The sequence below is a fragment of the Phocoena phocoena genome, chromosome 2, assembly GCF_963924675.1.
Source record: "Phocoena phocoena chromosome 2, mPhoPho1.1, whole genome shotgun sequence".
In the NCBI taxonomy this organism is placed as follows: domain Eukaryota; kingdom Metazoa; phylum Chordata; class Mammalia; order Artiodactyla; family Phocoenidae; genus Phocoena; species Phocoena phocoena.
In genome coordinates, this window is record NC_089220.1 from 67,483,483 (window position 1) to 67,503,421 (window position 19,939).

The 19,939-nt window shown below is 38.9% G+C and overlaps 1 protein-coding gene across 1 annotated transcript in view; it reads right to left on the minus strand.

The window, feature by feature from the left end:
* The window catches only part of G2E3 (G2/M-phase specific E3 ubiquitin protein ligase), a 61,581-nt gene extending 45,399 nt beyond the window's left edge, over nt 1-16,182 (minus strand). Inside the window, exon 1 of the mRNA XM_065871844.1 lies at nt 16,071-16,182. Coding sequence (XP_065727916.1) covers nt 16,071-16,141 — 71 coding nt within the window. The 5' untranslated portion in view covers nt 16,142-16,182. The remainder of the gene's footprint in view (nt 1-16,070) is intronic.
* Nucleotides 16,183-19,939: the final 3,757 nt, after the last annotated feature.

The window sequence follows — 19,939 nt, forward strand, 5'->3', positions numbered from 1 at the left end:
CACACCATTGTAATTCAATTATACTCCAATAAAGATGTAAAAAGAAAAAATGAAAGTGAATTATGTATGCCACACACTGGGAGAAAATATTTGTAAAAGATGTGTCTGACAAAGACTTATACTCAGAATACATAAAGAACTTTTACAATAATATAAAGCAAACATTTAAAGAAATGGTCAAAAGACATGAACAGACACTTCATAAAGGAAGATATACAAATGGCCAATAAACAAATGAAAAGATGTTCAACATCACTAGCAATTAGGATGATAAAAATGAAAGACTATTTATACTATAATAATGGCTAAGATTAAAAAGACTATCAACACCAAACATTGGACAGGATATGAAGCAACTGGGGAACTGTCATTAACTGTTGATGTGAATAATCAACAATAATCAAAATGGAATAATCATTTTGAAAAGTTTTAGTAGTTTCATAGAAGTTAAACATATATGCCCATGAACCTAGCCTTTGATGTAGGAATTTCTCACCCAGGTATACATCCAAGAAAAATAAAAAAATATATAGACAAAAAACTTTATACAAAAAAGTTCAGAGTAGCCACCTTCATGATACTCCAAAACTGGAAGACTAGAAGTCCATCAACAGGAAAATGGATAAACAAACTGAAGTATATTAATAAAATGCAATACTACTTAGCAATGAAAAGGTAACAAGTGCTGCAAGATGCAACAAAACAGATGAATCTTATAAATATTATGCTAAGTAAAAGAAACTGTACACTATTCTTATCCACATCATTCCATTCATATGAAGTTCTAGGATAGGCAAAACTAATCAATCTATCATGAAAAATATTAGAACAGTGCTTGTCTCTCAGGTGGGAAGATGACTGGAAGTGACTTAAGTAAACTTTCTGAAATATCCTACTTTTGCTAAGAGGATGTAAGTAAGCAACTTTGATAGAGAGAAGAAATCTCGGTTTCTAACTGAGGTACAGAACTACAGACAAGAGCTTTCTGAACACAACATTCCTCCTCTTCCTTTTGTAGTTTTCAAGGAAACACCCTAGGCCCACTTCATAGCTCAGATCTGATGTTGCCTCTTTCACACACAGCCTTGGCTTCGCTTTGACCCCATTAAAACACTACTTCATTTAAATTTCACGTCAATGCCACCCTTCTCCAACATGTTATAAGAAATCTATTTTACCCTTTGCTCGGTGCGAAGCCTTGTGGTTCCTCGGGTCAGGGACCTCTGTCACTGCAATGAGTCAACAAACCTAACTTTATCAGATTACAGATTTATCCCCGGTGGTTTTGGGCTGACTAGGCTAGGAGAGGTGAAAGAATACGGCAAATGTCACAAAACATAAATAATCGGTGAACCTGTTTAAAGGGTATATAAGAGTTCCTTTCACTATTCATATAACTTTTTTCTAAGTTTAAGATTATATCAAATTAGGGACTTCCCTGGTGGTACAGTGGTTGGGAGTCCCCCTGCCAGTGCAGGGGACACGGGTTCAGGCCCTGGTCCGGAAGGATCCCACATGCCGCAGAGCGGCTGGGCCCATGTGCCACAGCTGCTCAGCCTGTGCTCTGGAGCCCGCGAGCCACAGCTGCTGGGCCTGCGTGCTGCAACTGCTGAAGCCCGTGCGCCTAGAGCCTGTGCTCCACAGTGGAGGAGGCCACCACAGTGAGAAGCCCACGAACCGCAACAAAAACCCAACGCAGCCAAAAATATAAATAAATTAATTTTTAAAAAAAAGATTACATCAAATTAAAAGTTACCCCTGAGGGCTTCCCTGGTAGTGTAGTGGTTAGGAGTCCACCTGCCAATGCAGGGGACGCGGGTTCAAGCCCTGGTCTCGGAAGATCCCACATACCCTGGAGCAACTAAGCCCGTGCACCACAACTACTGAGTCTGCACTCTAGAGCCCGAGAGCCACAACTACTGAGCCCACGCACCTAGAGCCCGTACTCTGCAACAAGAGAAGCCACCGCAATGAGAAGCCCGCACACCACAATGAAGAGTAGCCCCCGCTCTCCACAACTAGAGAACGCCTGCACACAGCAACAAAGACCCATAGCAGCCAAAAATAAATAAATTAAATAAATTAATTAAAAGAAAAAAGAAAGTTATCCCCGAATCAGATAATGTTCTAAAGATATTACAAAATTCATATTTTTGACTGGTTCACATCAGCTTTACTAATCCACAGCATCTGAAATAAAACTTTTGTTGCTAAATCCTGGTGATGAATTTCTTTATTTCAATCAACAGTCTCCAAAACAAAACTTCAGAAAAAAAAAATTCACATATTTGTAGTTGGATTTTATCATTTTTTTCCTTTCCAGTACATGAATTTTAAGACTTCCTAAGTGGAAGGAGGAAAACAATGCTAAGTAAGTATGTATCACAATAACAGCCCAAGTCTTAACAACAGTCTTGGTCTTAGAAATAATATCAAAGCATTCCCCTCTTCCTTGAGAAATCATTAACAATTTAATGAAGAAAGCTCCAGGAAGCCACTATCAAGAGGTGTTCTGAGTCTCTTGCACTGCTTACCTCCACTTGGTCAGTGACACTCAGTTTGATACTCCTCCCCCTTCAAAAGGTGGAGCCTGATTTCCTTCTCCTTGACTGTGGCTGTGCTTAGTAACTTCCACCAAAAAGCCTGGCAGAAATGACAAAGTGTAACTAGGTCATAAAAGGCATTATAACTTCCTCCTTGCTCTCTGTCATGATCACCTGCACTGGTGGAAGCTGGCTGCCACGTCATAAAGGCTTTCTTTTAAGGTGCTCCTTGGAGATGTCTACTTGGCAAAGAACTGAGGCATTTATCCATGTCACACGAGTGAGCCGTTTTAGAAGTAAATTGTCCAACCCCACTCAGGCCTTCATAAGACTGTAGCCTGGCTGACAACCTGAGAGCAACTTCATGGGACACCCCAAGGCAGAACCACACAGCTAAGTTGCTCCCGAATTTCTGACCCACAGAAACTGTCAGATAATAAATGTCTGTTGTTTTAAGGCACCAAGTTTTGGAGTGATCTGTTACACAGCAATAGATAACTAACACAATAAAGTAAGCCAAACTCCCTCTCATTCTAGCTGGGTGGCTGTTCTAACAGTTTTTTTGGTGGGATCCTTAGGATTTTCAATAAATAAGGTCATGTCATCTGCAAACAGACATTTTTACTTCCTCTTTTCCGACATGGATGCCTTTTTCTTGCCTGGCTGCCCTGGCTAGGACTTCCAGTACTATACTGAATAGGAGTGGAGAGAGTGGGTACCCTATCTTGTTCCTGATCTTACAGGAAAAGTTTTCAACCTTTTACTGTTGAGTATGATGTTAGCTGTGGGCTTGTCATGTACGGCCCTTATAATGTTGAGGTACATCCCTTCAATACCCAATTTGTTGAGAATTTTTATCATGAAGGGATGCTAAATTTTGTTAAACGTTTTTCCTGCACCTTCTGAGATGACTTTGATTTTTATTTCTCCTTCCATTAGTGTGCACACAGGGATAAATCCTGGTTGATCATGATGTATGATCCTTCTAATGTGCTGCTGAATTTAGTTTGCTAGTGTTTTGCTGAGAATTTCTTTATCCATACTCATCAGGGATATTGGCCTATAGTTTTCTTTTCTTGTAGTGTCTTTAGCTGGCTTTGGTATCAGGGTAATGTTGGCCTCAAAAAATGAGCTTGAGAGTTGAACATACACTTCAGAAAAGAAATAGGACATGGCCAACAAGCAAATGAAAGAAGGAACACTGAAAAATTCTCAAAAATGTAGGGATTTAAAAAAAAAATGTAGGGATTAAACAACACAATCTTAAACAAGAAAAAGAGGGAAGAAAAAACCACAGGGAAATTAGAAAATACTTAAGAGACCAATGAAAATGAGAACATAACATACTAAAAATCTACAGTATACAGCGAAAAGTGATCAGAGGGAAATTTATATCTGTAATGCAGACACTGAAATAGAAGATCCCAAATCAATAACTTAACTTTATACCTCAAGGAGCTAGAAAAAGAAGAGCAAACTAAAACCAAACCTAGTAGAAGGAAGGAATTCATAAAGATTAGAGTGGAGATAAATGTAAAGAAAAGAAAAACAAGAGAGTAAAATCAAAAGTTGGTTCCTTAAAAAGATGAACTAAATTGACAAACCTTTAGCTAGACTAGTCATTTGACAAAATCCAACACTCTTTCATGATAAAAAATACTCATCAATCTAGGAATAGAAGGCAACTTCCTCAGCATGATAAAGAGCATCTTTGAAAAAACCCAGCTAACATCAAACTCAATGGTGAAAAACTGAAAACTTTCCACATAAGATCCAGAGCAAAACAATGATGTTCACTCTCACCATATCTATTCAACATTGTACTTGAAGTTCTAGCCAGAACAATTAGGCAAGAAAAGAAATAAAAGGCATCCAAACTGAAAGCAAGAAGTAGCTCTTCTTGCAGAAGCCATGATCTTATATGCAGGAAATCCTAATGAATTCATAAAACACTGTGAGTTAATAAACAAATTCAGCAAAGTGGCAGGATGCAAGGTCAACACACAAAAAATCAGACAAATTTCTACACGATAGCAAAGAACAATCCATAAAGAAAATTAAGAAATCCATTTCATTTACAATACCATCAAAAAGAATGAACTACTTAGGAATAGATGTAACAAAGAGGTGCAAGAATTTGTACACTGAAAGCCATTAAATATTGCAAAAAGAAATTAAAGAACCCAAATAAATGGAAAGAACTCTGTTCATGGTTGAAAGACTTAATATTGTTAAGATGGCCATACTCCCCAAAGCAATCTACAGATTCAATGTAATCCTTATCAAAATCCAATGGCCATTTTTGTAGAAATGGAAAACCTGATCCTAAAGTTCATAAGAAATTACAAGGGACCTTGAATAGTCAAAACAATGCAAAAAGAAAAAGTTGAATAAATCATACTTCCCAATTTGAAAACTTACTACAAAACTACAGTAATTTAAAAAAGGTGGGATGGGACTGGCATAAGGAAAAACATAGAGAAAAAGTTAAGAGTCAAGAAATAAACGCATACATATACGATCAATTAATTTTCAACAAGGATGTCAAAACCATTCAATGGAGAAAGAAGAGTCTCCTCAACAAATGGTGCTGTGACAAGTGGGCAGCCTCATGTAAAGGAATAAAGTTGGACCTCTACCTCACACCAGATACAAAAATTAACTCAAAATGGATCCAAGATTTAGTATGTAAGAGCCAAAACTATAAAAATCTTAAAAGAAAACATAGTATTATGTAAATCTTCATGACCCTGGATTTGGCAACAGTTCCTTATGTATGACACCAAAATTATAGCAGCAAATAAATAAATAAATAAGCTGGACTACATAATCAAGACAGTGAAAACACAATCCCCAAAATGGAAGAAAATATTTGAAAATCATATACTTGATAAGGATCTAATATCCAGAATATGTAAGAAACTATTAGAACTCAACAACAAAAAGACAAATAACAGAACTTAAAAAAGGAAAGGATCTGAACAGACATTTCTCCAAAGAAAATATTTAAATGGTCAACAAGCACATGAAAAAATGCTCAACATCATTACTCCTGAGGGATATGCAAATGAAAACAACAATGAGAATACCACTTGATGCCTGCTAAGGTGATGATAATTTTTTAAAAAAAGGAAAATAAGTGCTGCAAAGGATATGGAGAAATTGGAACCCTCATACATTGCTAATGGGAATGTAAAATGGTACAGCTACTATGGACCAACAGTTTGGCAGTTGCTCAACACATCAGAGTTGCCACATCACCCAACAATCACACTAAGTACAGGTATTCCCCACTTGTCGAAAGTTCCCTTTATGCCACTTCACTTTTACAAGAGGCCTATGTTAATACCTGTTTTTGCTAACCAAAGAAATCAAAAAACAGATTTTCACCTTTATAAAAAAAGATAATTACTTCTTCACTGTATGCCATTTCAGCCTACAAAAGGTTCCACAGGAATGTTCTACTTTCAGATGGCTGAGGAAACCTGTACTTACTGAAAAGATTTGAAAACAGGTATTCAAACAAAAACTTGTACAAAGATGTTCATAAAAGCACTATTCACAATAGTTAAAAAACAGATACAACTCATCTGTCTGTCAACTGATTAACAGGTATACAAAATGTGGCATATCCATACAATAGAATACTATTCTGCTATTAAAAAATATGTAATACTGATTTATGCGACAACATGGATGAACCTAAAAACATACTAAGTAAAAGAAGCCAGAAACAAAAGGTCAGATACTGTATAATCCCACTTATATGAAATATCTAGAATAGGTAAATCCATAGAGACATAAAGCAGATTTGTGGTTTCTAGGGATGGCGAAATAGGAAATGCGAAGTGACTGCCTAATGGGCATGAGTTTTCCTTTTGGGGTGATGAAAATGTTTTGGAACTAGATAGAGGTGATGGTTGCACAACACTGTGAATGTACTAAATGGCACTGAATTGTATACTTCAAAATGGTTAATTTTATGAATGTGAATTTTATTACAATAAAAAAAGTTAAATGGACACCTACCATATGATGCAACCAAGAGAAATAAAGGCATCTGTTCACTGTACACAAATGTCCATAGCTGCTTTACCTGTAATAGCCAAAAACTATAAACAACCTAAATGCCCATCAACAGACAACTGATAAAACAAATTGTGGAATATTCATATAATGAAATATAATTACTAAAACTCACTGAACTATATACTCTTAAAATGGTTTAATTTTATTCTATACTATATATTACCAGACAGATGTTTAAAAGTTAACAACCACCATTAAAAAATAAAGATATTTATTTAAATTAAAAGGAAAAGCACCAGGTAAGAAGCTTGTAAGTCACCCCTCCATCCTAACAGCAAGAGCTGAAAAGACTGAAAAACCAACAACACTTCTTGGATCTGTAAGAAGGGAGGACACAGCAAGCCACTGCCTCCAAGACTGAAGAGAAAGGTGAATACAGGGAGTCACAGCTTACCTGAGCAGTTACCAGCTGAAACTGCTGTAGGATCCAGCACTGCAGTGGGAAAATCTGAACTATAATTGACTAATTGATTGCTGGAGGCTCAGTGTGGACAACTTTGAGAGTTAAAAACTCAAGGGGCATCCAATCATGGGCCTCTCACAATACTGTGAGATTTATCACCAGGAACTCAACGAGGGTCCACGGTAAATATCAGAGAAAAATCCCCTTGTGATTTTGGCAAGGGGAGGGGAAAAGGTGCCATTTTGAAATACACCAAAGCACTCTGTTCTTCTTAATAAGGCCTGCCCTCAAGAGAAACTTGTTAACCAGAGCCTAAGCTGCTGGGGTATTATCAGAGCCTAAATGACCCAGGAAAAGGAAACACCCAACTCCAGCATAATGTAGCCATCCGACATAAGAGGGGAGAAAAAAGCTGAGATACTTGTAAACTTCAAAGTCCAGAGGCATAGGCTCACAAAAAGACTGAGACTTAAATCACAGGACTATAAAACACTTCCCCTTCTTCCACACCTTACCACCATGGTACTAATGGCTTATTTACAACAATTCCTTTTACTCAGTACCTCATGTCTGGCTATTAAGAAAAAACTTACAAGACATATCAAAGAGCAAAAAGCACAATTTGAAAAGGCAGAGCAAACATCAGAACCCAACATGGCAGGGATGTTGGATTTATCAGAACAGGAATTTGAAATTATGATTAATATGCTAAGGGCACTAATGGATAAAATAGACAATACACAAGACCAGACAGGCAATGCAAGCAGAGAAATGGAAATTCTAAGAAAGAATCAGAAAGAAATGCTAGAGATCAAAAATACTAATGGAAGTGAAGAACTGTTTGATAGGATTACTAGTAGATGGGACAAGGCTGAGGAGAGACCTCTGAACTTAAAGATAACTTGACAGAAACTTTGAAAACTAAAAAGCAAAGAGGACAAAAACTGAAAAAAACAACAGAATATCCAAGGACTGTAAGACAACCACAGACAGTGTAACAAAAGTGTTCTAGGAATACCAGAAGAGAGAAAGGAACAGGAGAAATATTTGAAACAATAACAAATTAATGTCAAGCACCAAACCACAGATCCAGAAAGTTCCAGAAAACCAAGCAGGATAACTGCCAAAAAACTACACCTAGGTCTATCATTTCAAACTACAGAAAATCAATGGTAAAGAAAAAAATCCTGAAAAAAGCTACAGGGGGAAAAAAAAATCTTACCTATAGAGGAACAAAGGCAGGAATTATATCCAACTTCTCAGAAACTGCAAGCAAAAAGAGTGTGGAGTGAAATATTTAAAGCATTGGGGGGTGGGAGGGAGGAGAAAAACCAACCTAGAGTTCCGTATCCTGTGAAATTACCTTTCAGAAATGTAAGAGAAATAAAGACTTCCTCAAACAAAAACTGATGGAATATTTTGCCAGTAGACCTGCCTTGAGAGAAATGTTAAATGTTCTTGAAAGAGAAAGAAAATGATATAGATCAGAAATTCAGATCTACATAAAGTATCAGGCAAAGAATAAGTAAAGGTAAAATAAACTGTTTTATTTTTCTTATTCTTAACAATGAGTTAATAGTCTATTCAAAATAACAATAGCACCAATGTATTTGATTATGTATTAGTTGTGTACTGCAAACTCTAGGGCAACCACTAAAAAAAGTTAAAAGAGTATAACTGATATCTTAAGGAGAGAAAATCATATAAAATGCTCAGTTAAAATCACAAAAAGCAGGGACTTCCCTGGTTGTCCAGTGGTAAAGAATCTGCCTTCAAATGCAGGGGACACAGGTTCGATCCCTTGTCGGGGAACTAAGATCCCACATGCCGCGGGGCAACTAAGCCCATGCACACCACAACTACTGAGCATGCGCACCTCAACTAGAGAGCCCACGTACCGCAACCTACAGAACACACACGCTCTGGAGCCCGTGCACCACAACTAGAGAGAGAAAACCCACAGGCCACAACTAGAGAGAAGCCCACACACTGCAATGAAGAGCCCATGTGCCGCAACAACAAAAATAGATTCTTGGGCTTCCCTTGTGGCGCAGTGGTTGAGAGTCCGCCTGCCGATGCAGGGGACACGGGTTCATGCCCCGGTCCAGGAAGATCCCACATGCCACAGAGCGGCTGGTCCCGTGAGCCATGGCCGCTGGGCCTGCGTGTCGGGAGCCTGTGCTCTGCAACGGGAGAGGCCACAGCAGTGAGAGGCCCGCATACCGCAAAAAAAAAAAAAAAAAAAAAAAAAAATCAATCAGCTAAGTTTCTACCTTAGGAAACTAGAAAAAGAAGAGCAAATTAAATCCAAATTAAGAAGAAAAGAAGTAAAAAGAATTAGAGCAGAAGTCAATGAAAATGAAAAGAAATCAATAAAGAAAAATCAACAAGACCAAACACTTGTTCTATAGAAAGATCAGTAAACCTCCAGCCAGGCTAAGAAAAAATGAGGACACAACTTCTGAATATCAGAAACAAAAAAAAATGATATCACTCGCTTACATGTGGAATCTAAAAAAATGGTACAAGTGAACCTATTTACAAAAAAGAAATAGAATCACAAATGTAGAAAACAAACATATGGTTACCAAGGGGGAAGGGGGGAAGGGATAAATTGGGAGAATGGGATTGACATATACCCGCTTCTACATATAAAATAAATAACTAATAAGAACCTACTGTATAGCACAGGGAACTCTACTCGGTACTCTGTAATGACCTACATGGGAATAGAATCTAAAAAAGAGTGGATATATGTATATGTATAACTTATCCACTTTGCTGTACAGCAGAAACTAACACAACATTGTAAATCAACTATACTCCAAAAGAAATTAATTTGAAAAAAGTGATATCACTACAAATCCTATGGATATTAAAAGTATAATAAAGGAGGGAATTCCCTGGCGGTCCAGTAGTTAGGACTCCGTGCTTCCACTGCAGGGGCACCGGTTCCATCCCTGGTTGGGGAACTAAGATCCCACAAACTGTGCGGCATGGCCAAAAAAAACAACAAAAAGTATAATAAAGGAATACTGTGAACAACTCCCCGCCCACAAATTTGATAATCTAGATAAAATGGACCAATTCCTTGAAAGACACATTTTTTGCCAAAATTCACACAATGAAAATAAACAATCTGAATATATCTGCATCAAAGAAACTGAATCAGTAATTAATAATCTTTCAAAACAGAGAGCACTAGGCCCAGGTGGGTTCACTGGAAAATTCTACCAAACATTTAAGGAAGAAATTACACCAATTCTCTATGATCTCTTTAGAAGATAGAAGGAGAGGGACTACTTCCTAACTCATTCCATTAGGCCAGCATTCCCCTAATACCAAAACCGGACAAAAACATCACAAGAAAAAAAAAAAAAAAACAACCACAGATCATATCTCTCAGGAACATAGATGCCACAATAAAATACTAGCAAATCAAATTCAACAATGTATAAAAAGAATTATATACCACGACCAAGCAGGATTTACCTCAGTTACGCAATCAGGCACCTTGGTGTTTACCCAAAGGCGGTAAAAACTTATGTCCACATCAAAATCTTCACACATGTTTACAGCATCTTTATTCATAATTGCCAAAACCTGGAAGCACCTAAGATGTCCTTCAGTAGATGAACAGATAAACAAACTATGGTACACCCAGACAATGAAATATTATTCAGTGCTAAGAAAAAAAAAGCTATCAAGCCATGAAAAGACATGGAGGAAACCTAAATGCATATTACTAAGTTAAAGAAGCCAATCTGAAAAGGCTACACATACTGTATGATTCCACCTATATGATATTCTGGAAGAGGCAAAACTATGGAGACAGTAAAAAGATCAGTGGTTACGAAGGGCAAAGGAGGGATTAGTAGGTGAAGCACATACGATTTTTAGAACAGTGAAAATACTGTGTATGACACCATAATAACAGATACATGTCATCATTCATTTGTCCAAACCCATAGAATGTATAACACCCAGAGTGAACTAGAATTTAAACTATAGACTTTGAGTGATTACCTTGTGTCAACGTAAGCTCATCAGTTATAACAAATGTACCACCCTAGCAGGGGATGTTGATAATGGGAGAGGTTATGCATGTGTGGGGTGGAGTACACGGGAAATCTCTACCATCTTCCCCTCAATTTTGCTGTGAACCTAAAACTGCTCCTTTAAAAATGTACTCCTTCTTATTAGCAAAGCAGAAATGGAGACAAAGATGTAGAGGACAAACATATGGACACCAAGTGGGGAAAGAAAGGGGGTGGGATGAATTGGGACATCGGAATTGAGATAAATACACTATTGATACTATGCATAAAATAGATAACTAATGAGAACCCACTGTACAGCTCAGGGAACTCTACTCAATGCTCTGTGGAGACCTAAGTGGGAAGGAACTCCAAAAAAGAGGGGATATACGTATACATATAGCTGATTCACTTTGTTGTACGGCAGAAGCTAGCACACATTATAAAGCAACTATACTCCAATTTTTTTTTTTTTTTTTTTTGCGGTACGTGGGACTCTCACTGTTGTGGCCTCTCCCGTTACGGAGCACAGGCTCCGGATGCGCAGGCTCAGCGGCCATAGCTCACGGGCCCAGCTGCTCCGTGGCATGTGGGATCTTCTGGGACCGGGGCATGAACCCGTGTCCCCTGCATCGGCAGGTGGATTCTCAACCACTGCGCCACCAGGGAAGCCCTCCAATAAATATTAATTTAAAAAAAAACAGTTGAAAACCCTAATTAGTTAATACAGTAATGAATAAACTTTTTTGTCCATCTTTTTTTTTTCGGTACATGGGCCTCTCACTGTTGTGGCCTCTCCCGTTGCGGAGCACAGGCTCCAGACGCGCAGGCTCAGCGGCCATGGCTCATGGGCCTAGCCACTCTGCGGCCTGTGGGATCTTCCCAGACCGGGACACCAACCTGTGTCCCCTGCATCGGCAGGCGGACTTTCAACCACTGCGCCACCAGGGAAGCCCTAAACTTTTTTGCTTCATGTAAAATGTGTTTATAAAAAAATATTCAAAAGTTATATGTTTTGTCTTAAAAAATAAAAATATAGTCTTAAGAAAAAGGAAAAGCAATAGTTATAAGTTTATTTTGACTTACTTTATAGCTAGTCCTCCAGAAATAGGTTTTCCCTCCCTCCCTCTATATATTGGCTCCCTATGCCCACTATTCATGTTTCTTCATCATTCCGCTGTCATCTCAGCACATAAAGACCTTTCCAGCTTGGTTACCAATAGTTTCTTGGTATCACAATTCCAAATTCAAGAAGAAACAATGTGAATGGTTTAGCCTGCATCAGATATTCAGCTCTGATTCAAATACATGGTGCTACTTTGGCTGGAGAAGGTATGTGGGATGAGAGCATATTAGGATCATCTGCTCCTTAGTCCAACCCCTTACCCACTGCCCACTGGTCCTTAGACTGATGTGCCTACAACGTTCGCAGGTTTTTAAAGAAAAGGTTGTGGGCAAGGAGGTCAGGTAACCGTCTTAACTGTTCAAACTGAAAAGGAAAGGCAAACTTTTCTAGTTTTAATTTCCCAATATTTCCTTAATTTAGAATTGAATTAATGTTGGGACTTCCCTGACAGTCCAGTGGTTAAGACTCCATACTTCCACTGCAGGGGGTGCGGGTTCCACCCCTGGTCAGGGAACTAAGTTCCCGCATGCTGTGTGATGTGGCCAAAAAAAAAAAAAAAATATATATATATATATAGAGAGAGAGAGAGAGAGAGAGAGGGAGGGAGAGAGAGAGAGAGAGAGAGAGAGAGAATTGAATTACTGTAGAAGTGAACACTCATGGACAAATGAGGCTAATTCTCTGTTATAAAGTTAATTCTTAAATTACACTTAACATATATCATTCTTATAATAAAAATAAAAATCCTGCACAGGAAATTAAATGCAAAAAAACCCCGAAAACAAACAGACAAAAAAAAAGCTTTTTTTTTTAAAGTTACTAAACCTTTCAGTGCTTCAGTTTCTTCACCTTAAGATAGGGATAATAATAAAACGGCTGTAAAGGCGAAGTGAGAAATATGTATAAAGCATTTGGAGTTCTGTGAATATTAGCAAATACTGTTCTAAATTTTTTCCCACATGACATGTCTTCTGAGCCTACAATTTCAATACTTATTTTTCCATAGTTGTGAAATTTACAAACTATATGCTATCACTAAAATCCCTCTACTAACCTACACAATTATATTGTCATCTTTTAATTTTTAACTTTTTCCGCTTAATAAGATACAATGTGTTAAAACTGTTACACTCCCTGAACACACACAGTTTCAGACTGTAAGGATACTTACTGTTCTGTACCTAGAATTGCAGATACAGAGACAAAGAAGATGGGAGCTCTCAGTCAAGTGCTATTTTGTTTACAACTAAACTGCACTGAGGAAGAAGCACTCTACTGGGGGAAGTCTAGGAAAGTATGTGAAACCCACTGGATAAAATTTTAAGGAGAAATAAAAAAGGTCAATGGCTAAATATGCATAAACATGATAGAGGATAGATTTGGAGAATTGTGGTAGTATGACAGAACATCACAGGTTGGAAAAAAAATGGTGGAATATTATGAAGATGATTCTTTTTTTTTCTGCGGTACGCGGGCCTCTCACTGCTGTGGCCTCTCCCGTTGCGGAGCACAGGCTCCGGACGCGCAGGCTCAGTGGACATGGCTCAGGGGCCTAGCTGCTCCGTGGCATGTGGGATCTTCCCGGACCGGGACATGAACCCGTGTCCCCTGAATCGGCAGGCGGACTCTCAACCACTGCACCACCAGGGAAGCCCCCATGAAGATGATTCTTAAAAACAGAGGTTGGAACCAGACTGAGAAGGGCTTTGTAAAAAAAAAAAAAGAAAAAGCTAAAAAATTTGAAATATATATGGTAGACGATGGGAAGCCATCAGAGATTTTTATAGAGCAATATTTGGAAGGAGAGATTGCAGACAGAGGCAGGAAGCATTACAATCAATCAATCAGTAAGAGTTATAAATTTTCTAACTAAATCTAGTTTTTGACCCCAGTTCAAACATTTTACTAGTTGTGTGAGAACAAATTACAGAACCCCTCTTAGCCTCAGTTTTCTTATGTGAAAATTCCAGCACATATCTCAGTGTTATTTGTGAAGATTAATGAGATAAGGTATGTAAATACTGCACAATGCTTAGTTACTCAATATAATAGGAGATATATGTATCATTTACTATGTGTCACACACTATTCTAACATTTTAATATGTACTGATTCATTTGATTCTCCCAACAGCCCTACAAGATAGGTATTGTTATTATCTCCACTATAGTTGAGGGAATCGGAAGCACTGAAAGGTTAAGCAGCTTCCTCAGGGTCAGGCAACTACCAAGTCGTGGAGATGAAATTCAAATGCAAGCAATCTGGGTCCAGTTTCATGCCCTTAACCAACATATTACAATGCCTCTCTAGGAAAGATCAAGTCAGTGTTTTAAAAATTCTGGTCAAGTTTTCTAACCTTCAAGTTAAATTTACAGAACCCCATCCTCCAGACCTATGGGATCAGAATCTCTGAGATCGGAAATACAGGAATCAGCACTTGACAAACCTTCAAGGTAATGTGTACACAATAAAAGTTGAAACTCACTGACTTAGGTAGATAGAGCAAAAATCCAAAGAAAAGAGTCCAGGTAAGGAAAAGGGACAGATTAAAATGTAGAGACTAACTTTTTTTGGAAATTACCATTTGCTGGTAGCTTATATGAAATAAACAGAATCTTAAGGTTTGAATAAGCAAAGCTTAACAAAGTATAGCTTATATCTTTACTGCAGTCCTACACAAAATGTTTAAATTTTAACAATAACTACTGAATATTTAAATTTATTTTTCCTGGCTAATAACGAAACAAAAGTTCATTACCAGGGATGGGAGAGTAGTAGCCAGCATGGATGAAGGAACGTTTATTCTGAATATTATTAAGTCCTACTTTTTAAAAGAAATTTATACATTTATATGGTAAGATACCCTGGTGTTAAAATCTTAAAAGAAGCATAAAATATCTGATCCTATAAAGCAACAAAATTACTCTGACAGTTTTCAATAAGGCAAGATATAAAATTTCTACACACTTAAATGCTCACTTATAGTTTACATGTAGGGTACACATTTAAATTATTCCAGAAAGCATGACTTTGTTAGAAGGTTAGAGTTTGATATCTGAGGTAGTTAGTCATTAAAAACAAATAAAACAAAAAACCGAAACAGAGAAAACCCGATGCTGGAAACATTAGTAGAGTACTTTCAAAATGACTCCCCAATAACCCAGCTGGACAATGAATGAAGGGGGTGAAAAGGCAGGTCTGTGGAACTAAACCTCATCCCTATTGTTAGCAAACTAAGACCCCTGTTAATCACCGCTGTTACAACATGTCCAGTTTAAATGAGCAAGAGTCTCGGATTTTTGCGTTACCTGAAAAATGTCAACCGTGAAAGAAAAATACCCGGGTTTTGAACACAAAGGATACTCAGATTTCAGTTTAAATCCCCACCAGGCATTTCAAAGAGTGTCAATTCCCTGCGGTCCAGAGTAACAGACTACTCCTCTTAGGAGGAACTCGGATCTCCACAGAGCATCTCTTCATTCTAAACCTGCCCCCAACCTTCCATCTTTAATAAAGAAAGATTCTTTAGCTTACGGTAAAGCTTTCGCAATATTACTTTTGAAGCTTCAGCGTTCGAAACAAATTAGCGGAAATACTGAACTGCGATTACCAGAAAATCAGAGATTAAACAAGGTTTAATCTCGGGGGCGGTCTGGCTTCTGAATCCTCAGTACTCTATAGGGTTGGCATGTATGTGCCAACCGTCTGCCCCGACTTCCCAAAGTCCCCACGTCCGGCCCCACCACCCGACACCCCCAAAGGCACTCCGAGGCCCCCGCTATACTGTCCCGCCTCCCGACCCCCTGTGCCATCCGACAGTTCCGCTTCTCCCCCTGGAATACTCAGTTCCTTCCCGTCCGCCATCCACTCACCGAGGCGCGCTGGGCAGAAGCTCCAGAGCGGCAGTGTCACTTTTCCCTTCTCGCGCTGCGCCACACGCCATCCGGGAGCTGCCCCATCCAACGGCCCACACAATTCAAATTCGCCCACTTCCGCCTGCAACCCGGAAGGAAGGCTCAGCTCCGCCCCCTGAAAGGCGGGGCCCGCGGCGACGCGGGAGTTGGGGAAGGGCGAGGCGCCCCCGCGCTTTTATTCCGCGGGGGTACCCTCTCTGCTCGGTCTCTTTCCGTTCAGTTTCTTTTGTCTCTCTCCCTACTTAGGTCCAGAGAGAAGTGCGGGAGCGGGGTTGGTGTTGCTGCCGTGTGGCTCGGGAGAGGATCCTCTTGTTTCTTAAATGGATCGAGACATGCTGAATTTTCTTCACTTCCAGGAAAGGAGAGAATAAAAGCACTAACCGAGCCCGGACGTTTTTACCCCTCCGCCGTCGCCTAAACACGAGCTACAGCCGGAAGGAAGAAACGAACCCTCCGCATACTTAGTACGGGGTTTCTTTGGGTCTCCAGAGACCTGTCGCGGCACAGTTAGGAGTTTTAACCTCTTTCCTTCCCCTGTTTGAGGGAGACAAAAAGCCAAGTGCGCCAATCACCTTATTCCAGCAACAGATTGAAAATGGAGTGGTCGGAAAAGTTCCTGGTCCCAAATAACATTTTTGAGGATAAGTGTTAGAAAGCGACAAATTTTTTTTCCCCCTCTGACAGACCATTTTACAAGATTACTATGTGGTTGTCCTATGAGATTCTTGGGACAACAGTGTTATTTTCCTTTGCCAAGGACCACACAATGTATCCTTGATCCGAAAAGTCTACAGAAAGGAAAGGAAGGACAACATGTTGTTAGGCAAAAACAAACAAAAAAACCCTCTCTAACCCTGATCTTGACGTTACCACCAGATCATCCTCACATCTAAAAGCATTGATTGACCTAAACTGATCAGTTCAAACCAAGCCATAACAGAACATCTTCAGGGTCTATCAAACTGAAATTTGAAAGATTCACTGGATTTCTGGGAATTTATTTTATAGATAACCTGACATAAGGGTGTGTAAAGCTATTAAGTGATGTACTGTTTATAACAGTGGAAAGTAGAAAATAACCTACGTGTTTACCAATAAGGAAATGATTAAATACTGTAAGTTATGATAATTTAGTAGCTGATATACTGACACTGTGCAGGCACTAAAAATAATGATGTAGATCAGTAGGTACTCAATTGAAAATCAGCTTCAGAAAGACTATATATATATATATATATATATATATATATATATATATATATAGCATCCTTTTAAAGTATGTGTATGTGTATGGCATACAAAATTTGGATACATAAACTGTAAAATGTTACCTGTGGGAGTCAGATTGGTGAATGGGGATGGGAAGAAACTTTTGCTTTATAACCAGCTGAATTTTTTAAATAAGCATGTTTTACTCTTGCAATTTTAATTGCTTTTAAAAGAAGATTGCTAGAAATTGAGTATATTCTAGATGAAGAATCAGGTTTAATAAATGTGGAAATGTATAATGTTTGAATAATGTGTCCATTCATTCATTCATCAATTCATTCAGCAGTTATATAGTAATGGTTTGACCACACATTTTGTCATTCATAATATGCTGTATTATTTAATGTCCCACATTTTTAATACTGCCCCATTAAATATATTCCTGTTTCAAGTTCCTTGAATGCAGAAACTATGTCATATATTTTCCTATATTTTTCATAATTCTTGGTACTTTCCCACCATTAAGTTCCATCCTTCACAGGAATTAAATTCTCAAGTTAATCTGCAAGCAAAAGTTAAATGTGGGCTTCCCTGGTGGCGCAGTGGTTGAGAGTCCGCCTGCCGATACAGGGGACACGGCTTCGTGCCCCGGTCCAGGAGGATCCCACGTGCCGCAGAGCGGCTGGGCCTGTGAGCCATGGCCGCTGAGCCTGCGCGTCCGGAGCCTGTGCTCCGCAACGGGAGAGGCCACAACAGTGAGAGGCCCGCATACCGCAAAAACAAAACAAAACAAAAAAAAGTTAAATGTACTCAGGGAATTCCCTGGTGGTCCAGTAGGTAAGACTGGGAGCTTTCACTGCCATGGCCAGGGTTCAATCCCTGGTCGGGGAACTAACATCCTGCAAGCTGCACAGTGCAGCCACACACAAAAAAAGTTAAATGTACTCAAATTGCCCTTGAAAAACTCCCCAAACAATCATAAAAATATATATAGTATATATAGATAGAATAGATAGATACATGATTTTTTTTTAAGTTTTATTTATTTTATTTTTGGCTGTGTTGGGTCTTTGTTGCTGCGCACGGGCTTTCCTCTGGTTGCAGCAAGCGGAGGCTACTCTTCATTGTGGTGCGCGGGCTTCTCATGCAGTGGCTTCTTTTGTTGTGGAGCACGGGCTCTAGGCGCGCTGGCTTCAGTAGTTGTGGCACGTGGGCTCAGTAATTGTGGCTCGCGGGCTCTAGAGCACAGACTCAGTAGTTGTGGCGCACAGGCTTCGTTGCTCCACGGCATGCGGGATCTTCCCTGCCCAGGGCTCGAACCCATGTGCCCTGCCTTGGCAGGCGGATTCTTAACCACTGTGCCACCAGGGAAGCCCTAGGTATATGAGTTTTAAAATATGACTATATAAGCAGGTTTTGTTTTGTTTTGTTTTAATGTTTGTCCTCTTTTTTTTTTAGTCAGTCCTTCTTTAGGACCCTTAATGAATTCTTTAGTTTCTTCCACCAAAATGTTGACAAAGTTATCATCACCCAGCAGCCCTGCCATCAGTCAGTCTAATGAGATTAATTTCTCCTCAGCAATAGAGAGCGCCTTAAAGTCATTGACATATTTTTCTGTAGGACTGGTCAGGCTTAATGTATAAATTGCCTAGGGCTAGTGTTTATTGAATGGAATATCAAGTTATTTGCATATTTAAACTGTTATTCCCTTTTTTACTGAGGGTGCAGGTGAATTTGAATACAATCAATATTCAAGTAATGTTACAGTATTTCATGAACAAAGAAGATCTGCAATAAATACCCACTGACTATTTCAAGGAGCCTGAGTAAATCCAGACTTAAGAACTTTTAAGATCTTAAGATCCCACATGCCGCGGAGCGGCTGGGCCCGTGAGCCATGGCCACTGAGCCTGCGCATCTGGAAAAAATAAATAAATAAATAAATAAATAAAATAAAAGGAAGCATTCAAAAAGTCTAATTAGCAGCCTAGTCAGGTTCTCATGATACTTGACCTAGAAATGGAGTGTGGGTGTGTGTTGGGAGGGGGGAGGGGGCCAGGGAGGGGGCTGTTGGTAGATGTTGAGGAAGTGAGCAAACATGTAAAAACACTTTTATGTTTCCCACTTTTGCTTTCACACATCTTTCTTCAATATCTTTTACTGTATCATTATAGACTTAAGTCTAATGTCAATATACTGCCTTACAAAAAAGTACTTCTTTTGGAGGCTATGCAAGGGGAGCAACAAATAACTTCCCTACTCCCTCCTACTCCTGTCCCTTACATGCCGGTTTTTCTCTGTTCCACTTACTAGTCTACCATGTGCAATGGTGCTAAAACAACTAAAGGACAGGGGTAAAAACAATAGGTAGGCAAGGTAACTGTTTCTCCTTTTAGGAACTCTAGAATACAGTCCATCTAGTCTCTCCTCAGCAATTCTTTAGACCATCACTGCCCAATACGAGTGTTAGCCACATATATAGTTTGCAATTTTCTAGTAGTCATATTTTAAAAAATTGAAAGAAATAGGTGAAGTTAATTGAAGTAATGTATTTTATTTAACCCAATATGTCTATAATGTTATCATTTTAACATGCAATCAAATAGATTATTGAGATA